Raw genomic sequence first — 19639 nt, 5'->3', positions numbered from 1 at the left:
TTGATCCTTTCATTTATTCTATCATAATGCCCTCTCTCTGCATGTGGGAGTCCAAGAAAGCACAAATTTGATTTTCCACGAACACTCATTAATAACCAAGTGACAGAGATGGAAACGAGGCTTCAAGTTTGATATCAGGAAAAGTCAGAGGTCAGGGCCTTCAGCCATGCAACGGCAGCAATCAAAGCCGTTATATTCATCCTCTAATCACATTAATGTCATGTGTTGTGTCTCCCGCGTGTTTACCAAAAAAGCTTTCCCCCTTCCGAGCTTGACCTCCCATTTCCACTGGCTGCATAATAGCGCGGACTGAAGCTCGGTGTGGGCCTACTTCACGTGTGTGTGTGGAGCCTGAAGGTCGGAGTGCTCTGTGCGTGCGTGTGCGCGCCTGCCTGCCTGCCTGCCTGCCTGTGTGTGTGTTTGTGTGTGTCAGATACACTGTAGGCTACTGAGGCGGCATCAGCTTGAGCAAGGCATTTCTCTCTCTCTACCCCGACAAACCTTCAGGGGGCTTTTAGCATTTGTTCAGTCTGCAGTCTCTGGAAAACATCTGATTCATTTTTTAACCAGTCCCAGATGCGGCAGCGTGAGAGTGTGTGTGCATGAGCGCGTCAGTGTGAGTTTGTCAGTGCATGAGAATTTGGGGAGACTATCTGCTGCCTAGAGAAGGGGAGGGAAAGAGGAACCGTGTGGATTTTTTTTTTTTAATATAACTTTTTAGGTATGAACGCAGCGTGCGTTTCATACTGCGATATGACATCGATGGATTCATATTATAGCACGTCTACTGCGCAAGGTAGGGATCACCAGGCGAACCCGTTCAGGACTTTCCCGACCACTGAAACCAAATACAGCCCCACATTCATTCCGAGTAAAGGGCAGACCTACGGAGAGAAGTCCCGGAGTCCTTTCCAGCCGGAGTGCCAGTCACTGGATGGCGCTGAGGAGGGCACCTTCAACAAGTACCAGCTCTTCATGCAGCGACCGACCTGCAAAACTCCCCCCGAAGGCAGCAAGCTGCACCCGGACGGTGGACTCAACGGGACGCTCATTCCCTGCTATGGTGAGTGCGCACGAGAGAGGCACAAAAGAGGCGACATATCGGCCCTGAGTTTTAACGAGCATGCAAGACAAGAGGGGACATTTGGCAAGCAATAGTGGGAAAATGCACTTAAATGTGTGTAAGTCAGCATCTGAAAGTAGAGCTGAGAGGTAGAGAGGATAAACCCTCCAGCTCTCCCATCAGCTGCCCATTTATAAAGCTGAACAGAACAGAAAATAAATTACTATTTAATAATGTAGTTTCCCCTTAAACTGATTTGGGCAGCTGAGAGCAATGACGAGATAATAATAATTTTCTGAAAATATAACAGGACGTATCATAGGGAGCTGAATACCTTAGTTACCTTAAAACTCTGATTACCTTTAGAAATCGCAGAAACAATTTGCATGTAATAAGAAGCAAAAAGAGGAACTGGATTTGAATAATGAATGACAATATGAGACCCTGAATGAATTTGAAATATATTTGAGGAAAAGTAGGATTTCCTGCCCTGAAGCTGGCATGCTGTGCTCTAACTGTAACATTAGACTACTTAGAGTTATTTCCCTTATAGTGGGTGTGTGCTGAGGCTGAGGCTGCTGACTTTAAACTTTTTTCTAAATGGATGTTTTCCCTGTTGTGTGTATGGACCTGGCATTTTTGTTTTTTTTTATTAAGTCACATTTTTTCATCTTTTCACTGAATTTATCATTTGAATCCCGGTGAGGTCGCAGCATCACTGGTTCCACTGGCCTGCAGCTGCAGTCTGCTTTTGTCTACAAACAGCAGAATTATCTCCATCAGTAACAAATATAAATACGTCATGAATTACTGTAAGATTTAGATATGAACTACAAGTCATCAGGGCACACGCGCATAAACTGAAAACCCAAAGCGCTAGGAAGTTAAAAAAAAAAAAAAAAAGTAAAATTTCTATCTCAAGCACCATTTCTGACCTTTTAGGTTCATTGCAAAATTTAGGTTTCTTTTTTTCCCTTCAAAGTTATTCTTTAATGATTAATAGTACAATTGATGGCAGTTGGAGCTACAATTTCACAGTGAGCGATTATAAATTCATCCACTGAACTCCAGTTTTAGGCCAAAACTTCACAATGTCACATTTGTCGACCATAATACAACATTCAGGGGCTAAATTTAAATATTTAGAGACTGCTTGGACGCCCTGACAAATTGCACTGTTAAAAAAGCTTTACAGCTTTAGAGAGTCTTTCGACTATTCGTTGCACTACAAATGTACCGTTTAAAGAAAACACTCCATTTACTGTCCATTTTATGAGACGTGGGGGTTTAAAATAGAAAGAGGAACCCTCTTGGTGAGCAAACTCAAATTACTCTGTGTGACAACAGGTCCACAAGAAGGGCCGATAGACTAAAAAGAATCCACTGGGCGACATTTACGAATGATCTTTACATAACATGTGTGTGTGGTGTTTTATATTATAGCGTGGTTAAAAATACTACACTAGAATAATCACATTTTGGTGAGTTATCAGCGTATAGACTCGTCGGCGCCCATATGTTCAGGTCCAGATGTTTATCACGACGCGGATGCTACAGAGGAAAACATCTGTTATGATCATGGTTGAAATTAATCGAAATTTATGCAGTAAGAGAAAGTTTCAAATTCTCACTTTAACCGGCGATTCGCGCAGGAGAATAGTTTCAATCACTGGGGGGGAAATCAGTTTGATAAATAGAGACCAAACACTATTAAATTTAAATTCACTAAATGCCTGATGGTATGAAAGTAACTTTAAGCACTGACAAAATTGAACTACTCTTATTCTGATCAATGTGGCCAATGACAACTGGGCATGCAGTGTAACTAATTCTTTTGCTCAGTAGCCAGTACCACACTTTGCCAAAATACATCCATAAAGTGCAAAGTGATCTGTTTTCCTGAGAAACAACTGGAGTCACTCTTTATTCTAAGCTGCACCGTCACTTCTCCTGGAGTTTGAGAGCAATGCCTCAAAAAAGATTGGAGTGCCCTTTCACTGAAGTGATTTTATTTGGCAAGTGCATTGACAGAACCATTTAAACACCGTCATTAAATGCAGCATGCCTCCCTTGAGGAGAGCTCTGCAATGTTATTATTGAAAATGTTGCAGCCAGATGAAGGCATCGTGGCTCTGGGGAGGATACTTTGGGGTTTTGCCAAAGCCTCAGGCGTCAACAGGGTTGTGCTGTTTTGTGTGGTCCTCAATGGGAGATATATTGCTCAATGCTGATGCTTTATCTCCATCATGATGACAAAAGTCATCCCAGGGGAGGTTTCTGTGTGGCAACTTCAGATACAACTGTAATAGTGTTTACATGGCAACCCAACGTTTAGTGTCCGTGTCGCTTTGAGGATGTTACATGCAAATCATGACAGTGTTTGGGTACACCAAAATACACCAGAAGAGGAGAAAAAGTGTCTCATCAATGTGTAAAAATTTACATTTAAGAATACATGATGGTAGGAGAAGCAAAGGTAAAGATGCGGATTTACTGTGATAATCCAGTTGAAATATAATCAGGAATATTTTTGGCATATGCTGCATGATATTCACACTCTTAATTCAAAACACTTCTATATTGGTGAACTTTTCCTTTAAAATCACTTTATGTATGATTCAGCTTTAGTAAAACAATATTAAAATGTAACATCTTGAGACGGATTTGAAAATTAACATTCAGATATTCTTGTACATTTTGGTTTAATCTCTAAAATTACAAGATAGTGTTTGGCTTGGATGAAAATCACATTGAAAATACAATCTGTAGGAGCGAATGAACATATTTCTGCACAGTAGTGGCTCAGGTTGGCGGATTTGTTTCCTTGAGTGCACGTTAATCAGTGAGACTGTCCCACAGCGAGGACAGGGGTGGAGCCGTCTACCTGCTCACACAGCGATGAATGAAATAAAACCCATGGAGCTGATCGAGTGCTGAGGAATGCAGGTCGGCACTGCAGGAGAGGTCCACATTAATCTAAGGCAGATGTGCATTACTAGCTCCTATAGTTATTATTCATACTCCCTAAACATCAGATCTCCAAAGCTATGGAGAGTCCCTGAGATGACAAAGTGGGACTGGTTTACATAACCCCGTCTCAACAATACCTTGTACAAATAAGCAATGAGTCAGAAATGGACATTGAGATTGGGTAATGATTTGAGGGACTCTGGAGAAATGAGAGTTTCTGGGAAAGCTGCACGTGTGTGAATGACTGTTTACGTGCAAGTTCTTTACTGAGCTCTTTGGCTTTCGGATGTATTTTTTTGCTTCATAATTTCAAATAATTATTTGTTTTTATCCTTGATACAGACTGAATGCTGCAGAGACACCACGAAGTGATGTATACGCAAACTTATGATATCTTTTTTTATAAATTTGAGAAAAATGTTATATGAGCCAAGGTTAAATCTGAAAAATAGAAATCTTTGTATTTATTGGCCTCTGCTTGTTACTGAGGTTGAGTTCTGCATTGCATTGCAGCGTTTGTGTGAACTCACTAAAGGCTGTTTGTGCCTCATTCTCTTTGTCTTCTAACAAAATAACAGTTTAAAGCAAATTACACATTTATAAATGGCAGCATTGTCAGTCCTTTCACTTTCAAACAACCCTTCATCTCTTCAGCGGAATATCGGAGCACCCTGAGATATGTGAAACATTTTTCTAGGGCGTATGAAAACCAAAACAAGACCCCAAAAAGTCCTGGCAGCGTTTTAAAAGCATCCTGTCAAAATATAGCACTCTAAGTACATGTTAAAAGGCTCGGGGAAGTGATGTCACAGGATATGCATGCGCAGATGACTAACACATTGTGTTGATGTTAACAATAAGCTAATGCCAGAGCGACACCTGTGATCATGCCGCCGTGTGTCTGAAAACCAGAATGAATTAGAATATATAATGACAATACTTGAAAGGATGAATTCGTGACTTGTTAAAATATACTGGCTTGTATACACGTGCGACTCAGGATGTAAAGCAGCAGCAATCCGCCTGCCACTGAATAAAAAAATGCACACTGAACATTCAACTCTGAGGACCGAGTGGTTCACGACGTGTTATTTTTCTCAAAGTTTGATTTAAAACTCCTTTTATAACCTCTCAAAATTTATGATTTTCTGCTCATGTGTGTTCTGGCGCTGTCTCGTGCTGTTTTGCAGCTAGCACAGCGTGCTTTGGCCTTGACTTTCAGACCCCTCTCTTGCAGGGGAAGGTAAATCCCCACAGCCTACCTGAGATCTGCATGCAGGCTGGATTAAAGAAATTATTTGGAAATTTTAACCAGCTGGCACACATTTTGATCTGTGGTTTCATGTTGAGGCTGGCGCTGTGTCTTTACCTTGACTTCCTTGATTTTTATCAGCGGACTATCAACTGAATCTAACCTCTTTAAGAATTCTTGGATAATGCAAACAATTGGCCATGCAATACTGTGCTATCGTCAGTAAACGGGTATAAGCTTACTGCCTGACAAGCCACAAAATATAAACTGAAGAAAACCAACTATGACGGACTAATGATGGAAACTACCAGGCAAAGCAAAAGTATGATCACTTTTTGGTCCATCGTTCACAATAAATCTTTTTCTCTTTCTCAGCCTGCTTTCAGCACAGCTCATTTTGCTTGTTTGATATATATTTTTAATAAAAGCCAGAGCTGGAAAGACGAATCATCATCAAAAACTTTCTTTATGTTTCTCTATGACTGCAAAGAGGCACAACTATGACGTAAAAATGTGATCCCAATATGGTCTAGCCAGTATACATGTGATCGTGGAGTGAAATCTGGAGCAATGGAAAACAGGGAGAGGCTACCAGATGATTGATTACATCATTTTTAAATCACATTTAATTTTAATTCCTTATTATTTTAAAGTCTTGACATGTGATGCTCCTGTTTTTACTTCATGTTCGTCACTGAACCCACACCACTTGTAAACTCTAGTCATACAATCAACACAAGTCAACACAATCACAGAATTAAAAAGACAAATTTCCTTCACCTTGAACTTGGGAGTTTTGTTTTGACTGTGGACAGTTTCTCTGTATTGATAACCGACAACACTAGGTTTAACACATTGTTTTCATTTTGCCATATCTATTTCACTACAAATACATGATAAATGATAATTTTTTACATTTTTACCAAAAACACCTTTATCATGATCTTGTATAAGAGAAAACTTGAATACTTCCTCCACTATTAACCACATTCTCAGAAAAAAAACCATAAATCCCAAACTATTTTTGTGCTCTTTGATATGAGACAGTGACAACCACAGCCCAAGGTATTATGATGGTAGTGAGGTCATGATCGTGTCAATTTATCAGGAGCTGAGGCTGAGCAGAGAGATTTTTTGGTTTCCCAGGGAATCTGCATTCCTGCGTGAGCCACTGGCATAGATCTCTCCTCAGGAACATCTGGGAGCCTCCCTTCTACTGAGGAAACAACAGTCAACATCAGACTGTGCTGCGGGAAAAATAATCTAGCCCAAAGCATGTCTGTGAACCAGCAATGAATGTAAAATTAAAAGTCACCAAAGCCAATGGAATATTTGACTTTATTTGGTCCATATAAGGTGTGATAAGTGGAGAGCCAGTGTGGCAGACTGCTGTCAGCTTTGAGTGTTTTGAGAGAACATTTTAGAGCACTCTGTTTAAAAGCATTCCCTTCCCTATTTAGTGTTTGGTCATTAACCCTTCCCCAGGTTACTAATTTATAGTGTTTCTTTTATTTGGCTTCACTTGACCCTCCCCGTCCCATTCCATAAAAACTGAGAGGGTGCCCTGTTGCTTTACAACCAGTTAAATTACACTTTGATGTTTTCTCTCTGTTTTCAGCAGTGATTAAATTGCTGACCCTAGTAAACATCTGACCTCGGCTAACTGAAGAGGTCTGCAGCTTGTCACAGGGTAACTCTGGCAAATTGCAGGATCAGCCAGTGATATTCGGTGCATTTTTATATATGCTGATTAACAGTGAAATGAGAACAACAGCCAAAAAGACATTCCTCTGAATGCCAAAAAAACTGGAGCCAGTGCCGTGGAATCTTGGCTCCAAAAAGAAAGCAGTGTGTGATGGCTGTGTTCTCCAGAACAGCGTGCAGAAGAGACAGCTCAGCATGCGGGAATACTGGGAGATGATTGTGGCAAAGGATTCTGTGTGGTTAGCGTGACAGAAAAGAGAGATGAGTCTGGAGAACTAGACAGAGAGAGACATTGATTTTAGTGTAAACTGTGGTAATACAAGTCTATATAAGGCTTTAAACTTAAAAGGAATAGTTTGACATTTTCACTGATTTGTTTTCTTGCATAAAGTTAGATTAGAAGATGGATACCACTCATGTCTACATAGTTTATATGAAGCTACCACGACTATCCGGTTAGCTTAGCTTAGCATAAAGACAAGAAATAGGGGGAAATGGCTAGCATAGCTGTGTCCAGAGCTCTGTCTCCCTGCACCTCTAAAGCGCACTGACATGCTGTGTCTCTTTTGTTTAATCTATACAAGAACCGAGGTGAACCACTTTACAGGGTTTATGTGCTAAACTAACTCTTCATCGAGATGTGGAGTCTCTTTAAGTTGTCTGGCAACTAGTCCCGGGCAAGAAATAGTCACATAACTCCCTATAAAATGGTGAATTGTCACTTCTACACTTTTTGTACAGAATAAACAAATGGACGCCATGTTAATTAATGAGCTTTAGAGGTGCTGGTAGGAGTTCACTACATTTGGACAGAACCAGGCTGCTCAAAGAAGCTTCATATTTACGGTGCGGACATGAGAGTGGTGTTAATCTTGTCATCTAACTCCTGGTAAGAAAATATTTAAGTATTTCGCAAAATGCTGAACTATTCCTTTAAGGTAAAAACTGTAATTAGTACAAATCCAAGTGTAAGTTTTAGTGAAATAGGTCTGTATAAGACTAAGAACTTTTAACATTTCCACCCACTATCCCACCATCCTCTCATCTGTGCACCCAGCTATAACCTCTGCCTCACAGGATATACGTCTTCCTCAGCAGCGTAATTGTATTTTTTCTCTCACAGATGCAAATGCCAAGCAGGAACCTGGAGTTGACCTGTTGTACTTCTTAACATTGCAGCCATGCTCCTGCCCAGGGGTAGAATGAAAATATTGCACAGTGCTTAAGCATAAGAGGCCAGCACAGGGGTTGGTGATGTCAGAACATCTGCCTGCGTGGAGACTGTAAGAGGGTCTGACAGGTGGGCCACAGCGATATGAGGTCATGAACTCCAGCTGGGTGAGCTGTGTTGTTCCATTAGTGTCTCTGTCGGGGCAAGTCTGAGCCAGAGAGCAGGGGAGGGCCGCTGCAGTTTGGAGAGGATGACTATTGACATCTCATTGTGGGACACACTAGCCAAAGGCGTAGTAATCCATGAAAACAAACATGCATGTTGCAGACAGCCACCGCCTAGCTTCATCACTCTCAAACTATTCAGTCATGTTGCTAACCACTGAAACACTTGGCTCAGAGAGTAACTAGTGCCACAAGGTGTCAACTGACTTTCCCTCACTGCACTGAGTTTCTGAGAATGACATGCAAAGAACTATTAAGGTAATCATCCTAAGCTTGACCTAACTTTAAGACAAATGCTGTTGGACTTAAGTTAAGCTAGTGTTGCACAAGACTTACAAATCTATTTATGAGGAGGAGACCATTATGAGCTGGTTTCAGACCAATACAGTTAGGACAGGGTGCTCCCCGTGCCCATTCGCAGGAAAGGCAAACAGAAAGGCTGACAGAGCACACTGTTCTCACTGGCCCGCAACCAGAGCCCTTCAGCTTATTTATTCACACAGCTGTTTGTTTATTGAAGGAGAAGGGACAGCTTTCTTCATCTCCTAAAAGGAAACAAAAAAGCTAGCAAGAGCTGACAGGAACAGAGCGAGGTCTGTCACAAAATGGACGGTCTCGAAATTGAAGGTGACAAACACAATGTTGTTTACATCTGAGGGGCAAGGCTGTGGGGTAAGCGTGGTAACCCCCATACACAAGGCCCACCATACACGGCTCAAGATGGAGCAGGGTTTTTTCTTGCATGACTCGGATTTCTGATGGCGTGATTGAGAGATGTGAGGGAGACGGCTTCAAGGGTTGTGTCACAGGTCACGCCAATGTGTACTGACATACCTTTCAAACAGAAAAAGAATATTTCTTCCCAGCAACTTTTAGAGTTGCTGCATACAGACAGGGCCTTTGATCCTTAAAATAAAACATTATAGAGGTGATGTAAGCTTAAATTAAATGTCATTTCATGTGCATGTTGTAACGTGATGATGAGCAGACACACTCACTGACTTCAATGTGAGGCACCATGGTTTCTTTCAGCTACATTTTAAAGAACATATTGCTGAATATTCTAATTATAGAGTAGTAACAATAATTATAGGACTATTATTCACAACATGTAATGGTCAGAAGGTTGGTTGTAATAGCTTGTTTGAAAATAATATTATTACAGTAAGAATATGATTTGTATTAAATGTAAAACCACACTTCGGTCAATTGTGAAGAGTTTTTTCTTTTGGTTTTTCATGTTTACATGAGAATCATAAGAACTGCATACTTCAACCCAAACCAAAATTGCTCAAATATATTTTTTTAGAACCACAGTGTAACATCTAAACTTTAATATGTCCACTATGTCTTTGAGCAGGTTTTTGAGCAGTGTTGCTAAACCACATCACAGAATTAAAGGGGCACTCCAGTGATTTAGTGTTGCATTTCTATTAAGTTTGAGGGAACATTCGAGACATTAAAAAAAAGAATGGTCAAAATTGACTAAGCAGATGGAAAGATGTCCTGACTTTTGTTTTCTAGCAAAGGAAGAATAGAAGAATTTATATCATATATTAATAGCATTCATTGTTTTCATTGACAGAGTGGTAGTCCTTGAGACAAGTAACTGGACTTCATGTGTAAAAATTGGTCTGAAATGCTCCCATAAAAGAAAAGAATATGAATATTTGTAACCTTCCACTCATCGTCCTGCCTCTTTCTTAATCACGTATTTACAGGAAAAGACAACAGCGGCCTGACAGAGTCTGATTTGCCCCAGAGTGTCGACCCTCCTGGGATGGAAAGCAGCTACCTGAACCTAAAGGTACCTGGTGAGAAGGGGCCGGGCGAGCGGCCGGGCTCGGACCTTTCCAGCCCTCTGGACAAAAGCGAGGCTGAGAGCAACAAAGGCAAGAAGAGGCGCAATCGTACCACATTCACCAGCTACCAGCTGGAGGAGCTGGAAAAGGTTTTCCAGAAGACACACTACCCAGATGTTTATGCCCGTGAGCAGCTGGCACTGAGAACAGACCTGACAGAGGCTCGTGTACAGGTGAGGATGGGGGGGGGGGAGTAACTCCAGGTTACATATGAGCTCCTTTCTGCATTAACATGAGCCAGCATGGCCTCCAAAAGAAATGACAAAATACGTCATTGTTCCTGTCCGACAGAACAACTAAATACTTTCTGATCTGACATTACAAATCACTGTTGAAATACATGATGCTATGGTTAAGGTTAGGTTTAGGCACAAAAATGCCTCGGTTAGGTTCAGGGAAACATCATGGTTTGGGTTAAAATGACTACAAACAGAGATGTTTTGTTGACCCATGCATCCATCCTGATGCTCTCCTTGCATGGCCTTTGTCACAAAGTCACCTGACTTCCTCCTTTGCTTCCATCAAATTACTGCTGCCACTCAAGTGCTTTGCCACTTAACATGAGCATATGTCGTTTTAGGACACTTGCTGAAACAACAGATGCTATTGCTCCCTCTTGGGAAGAAAGTCTCCATGAGCCGAGTTGTATGACTGCAGTCGCCCATGTTTGCATGCTAATAATCACTCCAGGAACTGACAGAGAGGGCTGGGAGACTTAAGACTGGCATATTGACAAAGATTGTTCGGAATAGCAGACAGCAAGGCCTATTGTTCTCCATCTCTCTTTCTGCCTGCCAGTTTTAGATCAGAGTGGGATGGGTGGGACTAAGGGAATACTCTGCTCTTAGCTCTTACATGCTGCAGGCTCTGCAAAAAGGTCAGAGGCCAAGGGTTTCTCCCCTGCACTACCCCGTTCAAACTATTTCACCGCACAACTCTGGATGCAGGGAGGGAAAACACATGGAAAAAAAGAAAAGTCATCAAAGCTATTTGGCAAGGATATAAAAAACACTTTGAGATGCCAGTTTCAATTTCCAGTCGTAGTCCAAGACATAGTCAGGGACAGAGAACCTGGCCTGGTCCTTGTGGTGGTACAGTAAAATAAGTACATTCATGTTGCGTTCACACAGACCCATCTATTCCCCAGATGAATATAATTAACTTCCTCATCTGACAGGCACACAGCAGACTCCGTTGAGCACTGTGAGGTTTGACCCATACTTCTAAAATCAGACCCTAAATATGCACGCAATCAAGACTAAACCCCACAATTTCAACTGAAGGTCCATCAAGACAAAGTCCAGGGATATCCAATTGTTGAATACCAAGGGGCACTTGAAGCTTGGCAAGCAATGGGAGAATCCTTTTCATCTGCGAAACAACAGCCATTGAAATCTAGAGTACAGATGTTTTCTGCCAAAATGCCAATGTCAAGGTCCTACAGTTTCATCCTCTGTTTGATGATGAATGTCTTCATAAAGTCAGGCTGCAGTTTTCCATAATCACGTCTGTGACTTCTGCTACCACTAGTTTATTTAGAACAATTAGCTCTCAACCTCAGACTTGAACTTCACCACACTGCCTACTTTTTATGGAGGAGGAGGCTGTGTGTGAGTGACTGCCGAGGCAGTCTATCAATCGCCATGGTCTTGGATGACAGAGATGAGGTGAGACGGCTGGACTTCAAAGCTGCTTTTGGAGTTGTGCACTCTGCCCTCCCTCTCTCCCTCTTCCTCCCTCTCTGCCTGCTGGCTCTGGAGCATAAATAAAGCTCTTTAATGGCTCTGTAAGCTGCCTTTTGCTGTCAACGTCTTTAGCAATTACTGTATCACCGCCAACCACTTTGAGCTCCAAGAGCTCCGAGCCACCTCCCTTGCAGATGTCCGCTAGATAAAATAAAGAAGAATAGTAAAGTAGTAGTATTTGCAGTTTGCAAATATCATCCTCTTAGGCTTCGTTTACAGGATGGGTCACTGTTCACCATTATGAGAAATAATAAAATAAACATTTGTCGCAAATGTAATTTTACTTGTGCAAATACACCACTGGTTTCTTTTCTAATGAACTTAGAAGTCTAGAAGTTGGGGAATAAGAGACATGGAGCAGCAAAGGACACATCTGACTTCATAATGTTCCCCAAATGATCTCCCTGCCAAACTATTTGGCTTGGGTCTCATTTCTACAGCCGTTCAAAGGCAAAGCTACGTAGAGCGAACCCTCTGTGAAACATGACACACTCCAAGAAACTAAGACAAGGGGCACATATGAGCTAAGAGATTGTTTGCTTGTTCCAGGTTCCAGTGAGTGTGTGTGAGAGTGTCTAAGTTAGAAGAAGGCATTTGTTAGTGACTGACTTTGAATTTTGTATATAACATGGTATGTAAATGCGTGTTTTCTGTGTGTATCCTGTGTGTGTATGTGTATGCCTGGTCCGCTGCTCTCGTCTGTACGCCTCCGAAAGGTCAGAGGGGTTAGCTGCGGAAAGCCAAGGGCTTAGGCGTCAGGAAATTAAACATGAAATGAAAACAAGCTCCAGTTTGAACATTCTCCCATCTCACTTTCTAATATCCCCACTTCCCCTCGCTGACTTAAAAGGGAGGAGGGAGGAGAGAGACACCGAGCGAGGGGTTGGTGGTGGGGGGAGAGAGAGGGGCTGGAGTGGGAGAGATGAGGCTGAGCTTCCACAGTGGGGTGGGAGTACGACACACAGATGAAGAGAAGAGGAGTAAACCTAAAGTTATCTTGATCCGTCACAATTAAGATGACAGCTCAGTAACTGATAAAACTTCACATTTTAAAAAGGATAGTGGTGCTTTTAAATACTATGAAATATAATGTTGACCTTGGCCCCAGTACATGCGCCTCATGCATAACTACTGCATTAGAGTCATACAGCTAAGCATCCAATTTTCCTCATAATAAATGCCCAGCCATCTTTGAAAAACACAGAAAGTTGTTCAACAACCACGAACCACTGTTGTGAAAGTATTTACAGAATCCTAAAAGATGCTTTACATCATATAAAAAAGGTTTCTACCCATTTCTGAAGTTATAACTATAACTACGATCTAGGTAGCCAACAATGACATACATCCTGGCTCATTTTGTAAAACATAAGCAAAAACATAACTCATTTTTGTTCGTGTTGCACAAAACGATGCCATTTCTGGCTACTATCTTTAAATTAGGAAAAAGAGGCTTCACTTGGGAAACAGGTTGAAAAGCTTTTGAAATGTGCAGCAGATGGAATTTTTTTTCACGATAGAAGTGTGTTTGAGTATTGTTTTTATTATTAAATAACCTTCTGGGTCATTCAAATATTTCAGTGTATTTATTTTTTAGTTACATGTTAGTCGCATGTCATGAAAATACATGACATTAATTGCTAACAAATCAAACAGTGTCATTAACTTTCTAGACACTAAAACTATAACTGTAAGCGAGCTTTAAGCTCATCAGTCCTATCAGGGCCTTTTGTGCAGAGGACTATATTTGGGAACCTGTGATGTTATGAGCACACATAACCAAAGGGAAGACATGACAAACCTTAAACAATAATAGACCCCAAATCCTCTGGGGGAGCATAACATAGAGGCCGAGTCCCCCTCCAAACATATGATATAATTCAAAGGGCAGCAACCCCTCACCTTGACATTGGGGTTCAGCCACAACCTCAGATATCAGTTTACCACTTTGCAAGGGTGAGCTGTGCTCTAATCTCACCAGCTGACCTGAGGAATGTTGGAGTCAGACGACATTTCTTTACGTCAGCTTTTCACAAAAACACAGGCGCTATACGTGCCACAGAAGTCCATATATGGTCCTCACTTTGAAAATGATCCGGCTAGTTGTTTTATCCAGATAGGAAAATGATAGATTGGGGTTCTTATAGCTGGTCTTTTCGTATTTAATAAAAATCCACTCCTTTTCCATAAGAAACGCTCAGTATGAGATGATAATATCATACATGCTCTTTTGTGAAGTTCACGCCATTGTGCCACACTTCTCATGTTTATCACTAAACTGTAGTATGTTTAAGTTGACTAGGAGAAACAGTGAGAGAGGAGAGATTTGAGGAGGTTGACTGAAGGGAAATTGCATGTCAGGGACTGTGGAAACCACAAGCTGATTGGGCTGGGAATCAACCCACAATCCAAGTTCAAACCCCTGTGTCGAAGCAGGATCGCTCTCTCTTTTCTCTTTGAAGAAGTTTCCCTTTCCCTCTTGGGAGGATAAGATTCAGACAACCAATAAATAGATACAGATAAACATGTGGAGACTCCCATTACCCCCCTTTGCTCCTCTATTCTCTTGCATGGAGATGTGAGAAAGTTTTGTAGAAAAAAGATTTGCAAAATATACAGCTGATGAAATGATGGAACAGCAGAGATGCATAGTTAGGAAAGGAGAAAATGTGGAGAAATAATAATAATAATAATAATAATAATATGAGGTGGCGACCATTGGCTTACATTTTATTAAAACAAAATAATAAGTATTACACAGGTAAGAATATCACTAATATCAATATCAATATCAATCATTTTGGTTTGATTAACTTCACTGACAGGCAGACATTGCTTTTAGTCAGACTTTACCCTACATCAAATGATTACTGCACAACATGCTAAGGCAACCATTATGTTCAGTATCGATTATTCTGGGGATTACTTTATTGATTAATCCAAAAATAGATTTTTAGAATATCAGAAAACTGAGAAAAAGGCCCTTCATTCACCTGAAAGTACAAGGTGCCCGACAAAAAGTCCAAAACACAAAGATATTCAAGTAACTGTGCTGAAAACATGGGAAAAGCAGCCAGTTGGAAGGCTGGAACCATCAAGCATTTTTGCTTGAACATTGACTTTAAATTCTTTCCACAGATATTTCTCTGCTGAATATTTCTTGATGAATCATTGCAGCTCTGGAGCCTGCAGATATGTTTGGCCTGGGGTATCAAGATAGCTGATATTTAACCAACAGCAATGTAAGACAAGGCAAAACTGAAACAAAAGAAATTACTTGTGACAAGGAATGCATATTAGCTAGAAATTGGTTATGTCTATGATCAATATCCAGTAGCTGCTTTATAGGGCTAACAATTCTACTGTTTACTGCCTTTATCTGTGTCAAATCAATGCAAAGCAAGGCAAGGCAATAATGTTTACATAGCCCAAAATCACAAAAAAAGAAATTTGGCTCAAAAGGATTTACGATCTGTACAAAGTAAGACACCTTCTATACTTAAAGCCTCAATTTGAGATCAACAGCAGAGCAACAGAGGAGGAATCCCTCCCCCAGGACAGGCAGACATACAATAGATGTCATGAGTACAGAGTAGATATAAATAATTAAAGTATGTAGAGATTACACGGCATTGACAGTTAAAACCAGGACTTCAGTAGAAATACTTCAGTGAATTTCTCTCAGGCTACAAATTTTACTATTATGCTCATAATGTTCTTTCTTTCATACCAGTATTTTGCCCTTCAGTACCACTTTCCTCCAATGTCTTCCACTGTTAGGGAGCCTGCACTTGGTCTGTCAGCAGGTACTGAAAGTGCACCCTTTCTAACATAAAGAAATTACCCTGACAAACCTACTTCATCTACCACATACAATACTTAACAAACCCAAAGAAAGACAGAGAAATATATTTATCTCTCTCTATATATATAGAAGCATATTCTTGGTCAAAAGTTGAACTTTTGCTTCATGGATTATACAGAGGGATTCCCCACTGTATCCCACTGCGCTGACATGTGGGGGAGAGCACACCTTTCTCAGAGTGATTTATGAATGGCTACAGGCCCAGATGTGGATCTGTCGACGCTGGCAGCCTGAAGGGAGGCAGACGCCAGCGTATCAAAGGGAGGAGCTGAAACGTGCAGCACCAGGGGAGACTCACCATTTTCACATCAATAGCTCCGTGTGGACGGCACTTTAAAGACACGTCAAGTCTTAAAAACCTGGGCCTGGACTTTCATGTGCTGCAGAATTTATTTGCTTCACTATCTTCATTTTATGTGGTTCACTTTCTTACTTTGTCTTGCTGGGCGGAGAGGATAATCTTGTTTTCTGCAAAAAAGCACTTGGGTTTGCATGTGATATGAGAGCTATGAGAAAATTTTAAAATAAGTTCCAAGTTTTGCTTGGAAGTGGCTGGTCTATACTTTGGGGTGTTTTCCTAATAGATAATTTTTTTGCAGGTGTGGTTCCAGAATCGCAGAGCCAAGTGGAGGAAGAGAGAACGTTTTGGCCAGATGCAACAGGTCCGGACACACTTCTCTACTGCTTATGAGCTGCCTTTACTGACTCGGCCTGAGAACTATGCACAGGTAAAGGAAGAGAAAGCGGTGGTCTGCTCACTGAATATTACCATGCACAGATACACATGATTTGAGATATTAGAATCCTAAATGGTTATGGAGGGTGGAAATGATCAAGTGATTGCAAAGGTTTATCATTTAACCTGCAAGAACTGAGTTTGTTTGGCCACTTGGGGGAAGTTGTGAACATGACATTGACATATTGTCACATATTGTTAACAAACAGCTGCTTATTTCCACATCCAACAGTTCCAAAGAACACTATCATTTATTTGGAGTTCTGTTTATAGCCTCTTGATGAAGTCCAATATTCACTCTATTTGGCTCTGTTGTTGGTCTCCACCAACTCCTGAGGGACATTTCTGGCTCTGCAGATGCTAAATGTTTCACCATGTTCAACAGCTAGTCACTAACTGTGTCTATTTGCTGTTTGGTGCTGAGCAGGTTGTGTCTAGTGTGTTTTAGAGGTTTTTCACTGAAAATCACAGCCTGCTGTGGGTGAAAAACAAGGCAATGCAAGTGGTGAGAGTGAACCAAAACAGTAAAGTTGTAGACCAGAACCCTAACCCTTTTAAATTGTATTTTCTTGATACATTGATATTACAAAAATAACGATTATAGCCGATTTGACTCCTAATTCCTGCTCTTCTCCTTCAGATCCAGAACCCTTCATGGATCGGGAGCAGCAGTGGAGCATCTCCAGTTCCTGGCTGTGTTGTGCCTTGTGACTCCGTCCCCTCCTGTATGCCGCCTCACCCTCATGGTCCTGGAGGTGTCTCTGACTTCCTGGGCGTGCCCAGTCCAGGGAGCAGCCACATGGGACAAACACATATGGGCAGCCTTTTTGGGGGTCCCGGGATGGGTGGGGGAATCAATGGCTATGATCTCAATATTGATCCAGACCGCAAGTCCTCCAGCATAGCTGCACTGCGTATGAAGGCCAAGGAACACAGTGCAGCCATCTCTTGGGCTACATGATGTACCAACCCAGTCCCATACTGCCCCCATTGGCCCTCTTCTCTGGAGCAGCCATCGGCATACGCGGTGGGGGAGGAGGGAGTTTTTCTGAGAGCACTAATGATAACACAGATCAAATGAACAGGGAGAGACTGTGGAGATAACAGAGGCCAAGACAGCGGCCAAAACAACCAAGATAACAACTGTGACTGTGACAATCAGCAGATGCTGAAAGTGAGAGAAATACAGAGATGTGACTTAGAAAAAGTTGTTACCAAGAAATTGTATCATTCTTGATTCCTTGATCTCTCAGGTCTCTTTGAAATACGGGGTTTAGTCCCAAATGAACTGGGTATCATTCACGATAGTGATAGGTTTCAGTGAAATAAGCAAGTACAATAAATATGGTTTACAAAATACTTTCATAAAATACAGGAATTCAGTGCCAAATCCAGCCATAATCACACAATAGCTTAATTCATAGAATTAAGCTCAATTCACATTATTTACTTCTTTAAGCTTATTTTCAATGCCATACAGTCCCACTTATTTCTTTAGCGTTACTTTAGACTTGTCTCTCCTACTGTATAAAGTCGTATAATTATGTTTCTGAACATTCAATATTTGCATATTAAAAGCCATTTAAAAACAAGGCCAATTGATGAGAGCACGCTCGGCTGCATTGCTGAGAGTTTTCTTTTCTGACCGTTGCCATTGCAAACAGTCCTTAAAAGCAAACAATAACTGGTTATAAGAGAAAACATTAATTTTGTCTTAGCTGATGGTGAATAGTTCATGTCCCTGCAAGGAAGGACAGAGGTTGAATGCAATAAGGGAACAGAGTCTAATTGAGCGAGAGCAGACATGGCCTGGGCCAATTTAGTCTAGGAGGAGGGCAGGCATTGGAGTGGCAGCAATTTCAAACCAACGTGTCATTTCCTCCCCCAAGGCTGCCTCTACAGGTTCCCCTGCTAGACTCAGGCCTCAGGTTACAGGAAACACTGTCTCCACGGGCAGACAAGGCCCAGCAACACACAGCAGCAGCCTTCAGCACCAACTAGCCACGCCAGCTTCAATCAGCAACCAACAGGAATAGACACACTTAATTAGCATCAAAGTGAGCCGTCCTGCCCTCAAACACCAAAGTACACCACAGCATACATGGTGAGGACATATTGCACACACAGTTCTACACAAACGCTAATCAATTCATCGTTAGACGTGGGCTCAGCGGATATGACTCGTGGATTTGTAGCTTGCTCACAGAATCCGTCACATGCCAGAGACTGCAGACCGAATCAGTGGCCCCTGTCGTCCCGAAGAGCATTCTGTGATGTTTAGGTAATGTGATGACATTAGAGCTGGACTGCAGGAATGTGGTGAGTATGTCCAATGATTGCAGGGGTGTCTCTGTGTGTTACCCCTCTGGAATAAGCTTGTCACCAGAGCTGGGTTGCAGGCTGCGGCTAGAGACAGGCTTCATTAGTCTTTTGGCTGATCTCTCTATGACGCCCTCTGGGCTACATATCCATTTTCTTTCCCCTGTGAGGATGATGGCAAGAGAATCTGTTTCTGCTCCTCAGCTGGTTGATCATTGTAACATATGGGTGCCTATTACAGCTCTCTTGCTTGAAAGTAGGACTGCACCCAACAACTATTTCCAGTATTGCATAATCTGCACAATCACAATCTCCTAAAACCCAATGTGGCATCTTCAGATGTATGGATTTGTTGCCCCAAACCCCAAAATATTCTGTTTACTTTATGCTCAGACACTCCTTTCTTGCTTGAGATTTTTTTTTTATTTTTTAAAATGATTATGAATATAGTTGTTGGTTAATTGTTTGCCAAATCCACTCTCCACTTGAGAGTACAGTATCTGTAATTCCTATTTTAAACCATAGAAAGAATTAAAAAGCTTTCACTTTTTGATAGGAAAGAAAACATTTCAAAATTCCTAATACCATTCAAATTCCCTCGGTGACAAAGATCGAGCCCTTTCCTATCAACAGTGAGTAAAGTAGGTGACAACGTGATCGTTACTTTGACACGAGTGCTCGTGCTGTTAATATATTCTATACAGAGGGTTTACTGGCAGCACTCAAAC

At 41.5% G+C, this 19639-nt stretch overlaps 1 protein-coding gene across 1 annotated transcript; it reads left to right on the top strand.

Moving 5' to 3' along the window:
* The first annotated feature begins 348 nt into the window (after positions 1–348).
* On the top strand, positions 349–18483 carry LOC139201387 (homeobox protein aristaless-like 4). Its single transcript, XM_070830684.1, has 4 exons — positions 349–1063; positions 10106–10419; positions 16456–16584; positions 17233–18483. The coding sequence occupies exons 1-4, from the start codon at positions 724–726 to the stop codon at positions 17551–17553; spliced, it is 1104 nt and encodes a 367-aa protein (XP_070686785.1). The 5' UTR covers positions 349–723; the 3' UTR covers positions 17554–18483.
* Positions 18484–19639: the final 1156 nt, after the last annotated feature.

This window comes from Pempheris klunzingeri, chromosome 5, assembly GCF_042242105.1.
Source record: "Pempheris klunzingeri isolate RE-2024b chromosome 5, fPemKlu1.hap1, whole genome shotgun sequence".
Taxonomy (NCBI): Eukaryota; Metazoa; Chordata; class Actinopteri; order Acropomatiformes; family Pempheridae; genus Pempheris; species Pempheris klunzingeri.
The sequence above is the reverse complement of the archived record's forward strand: the minus strand, read 5'-3'. Positions and strand labels throughout refer to the sequence as shown.

Bases quoted from the DNA above. Each gene is read 5' to 3' on its own strand.
- LOC139201387 (XM_070830684.1), top strand. From the start codon at position 724: ATGAACGCAGCGTGCGTTTCATACTGCGATATGACATCGATGGATTCA. The intron at 1,064-10,105 runs GTGAGTGCGCAC...ACGTATTTACAG, and splicing joins GACGCTCATTCCCTGCTATG to GAAAAGACAACAGCGGCCTG. The intron at 16,585-17,232 runs GTAAAGGAAGAG...CTTCTCCTTCAG, and splicing joins GGCCTGAGAACTATGCACAG to ATCCAGAACCCTTCATGGAT.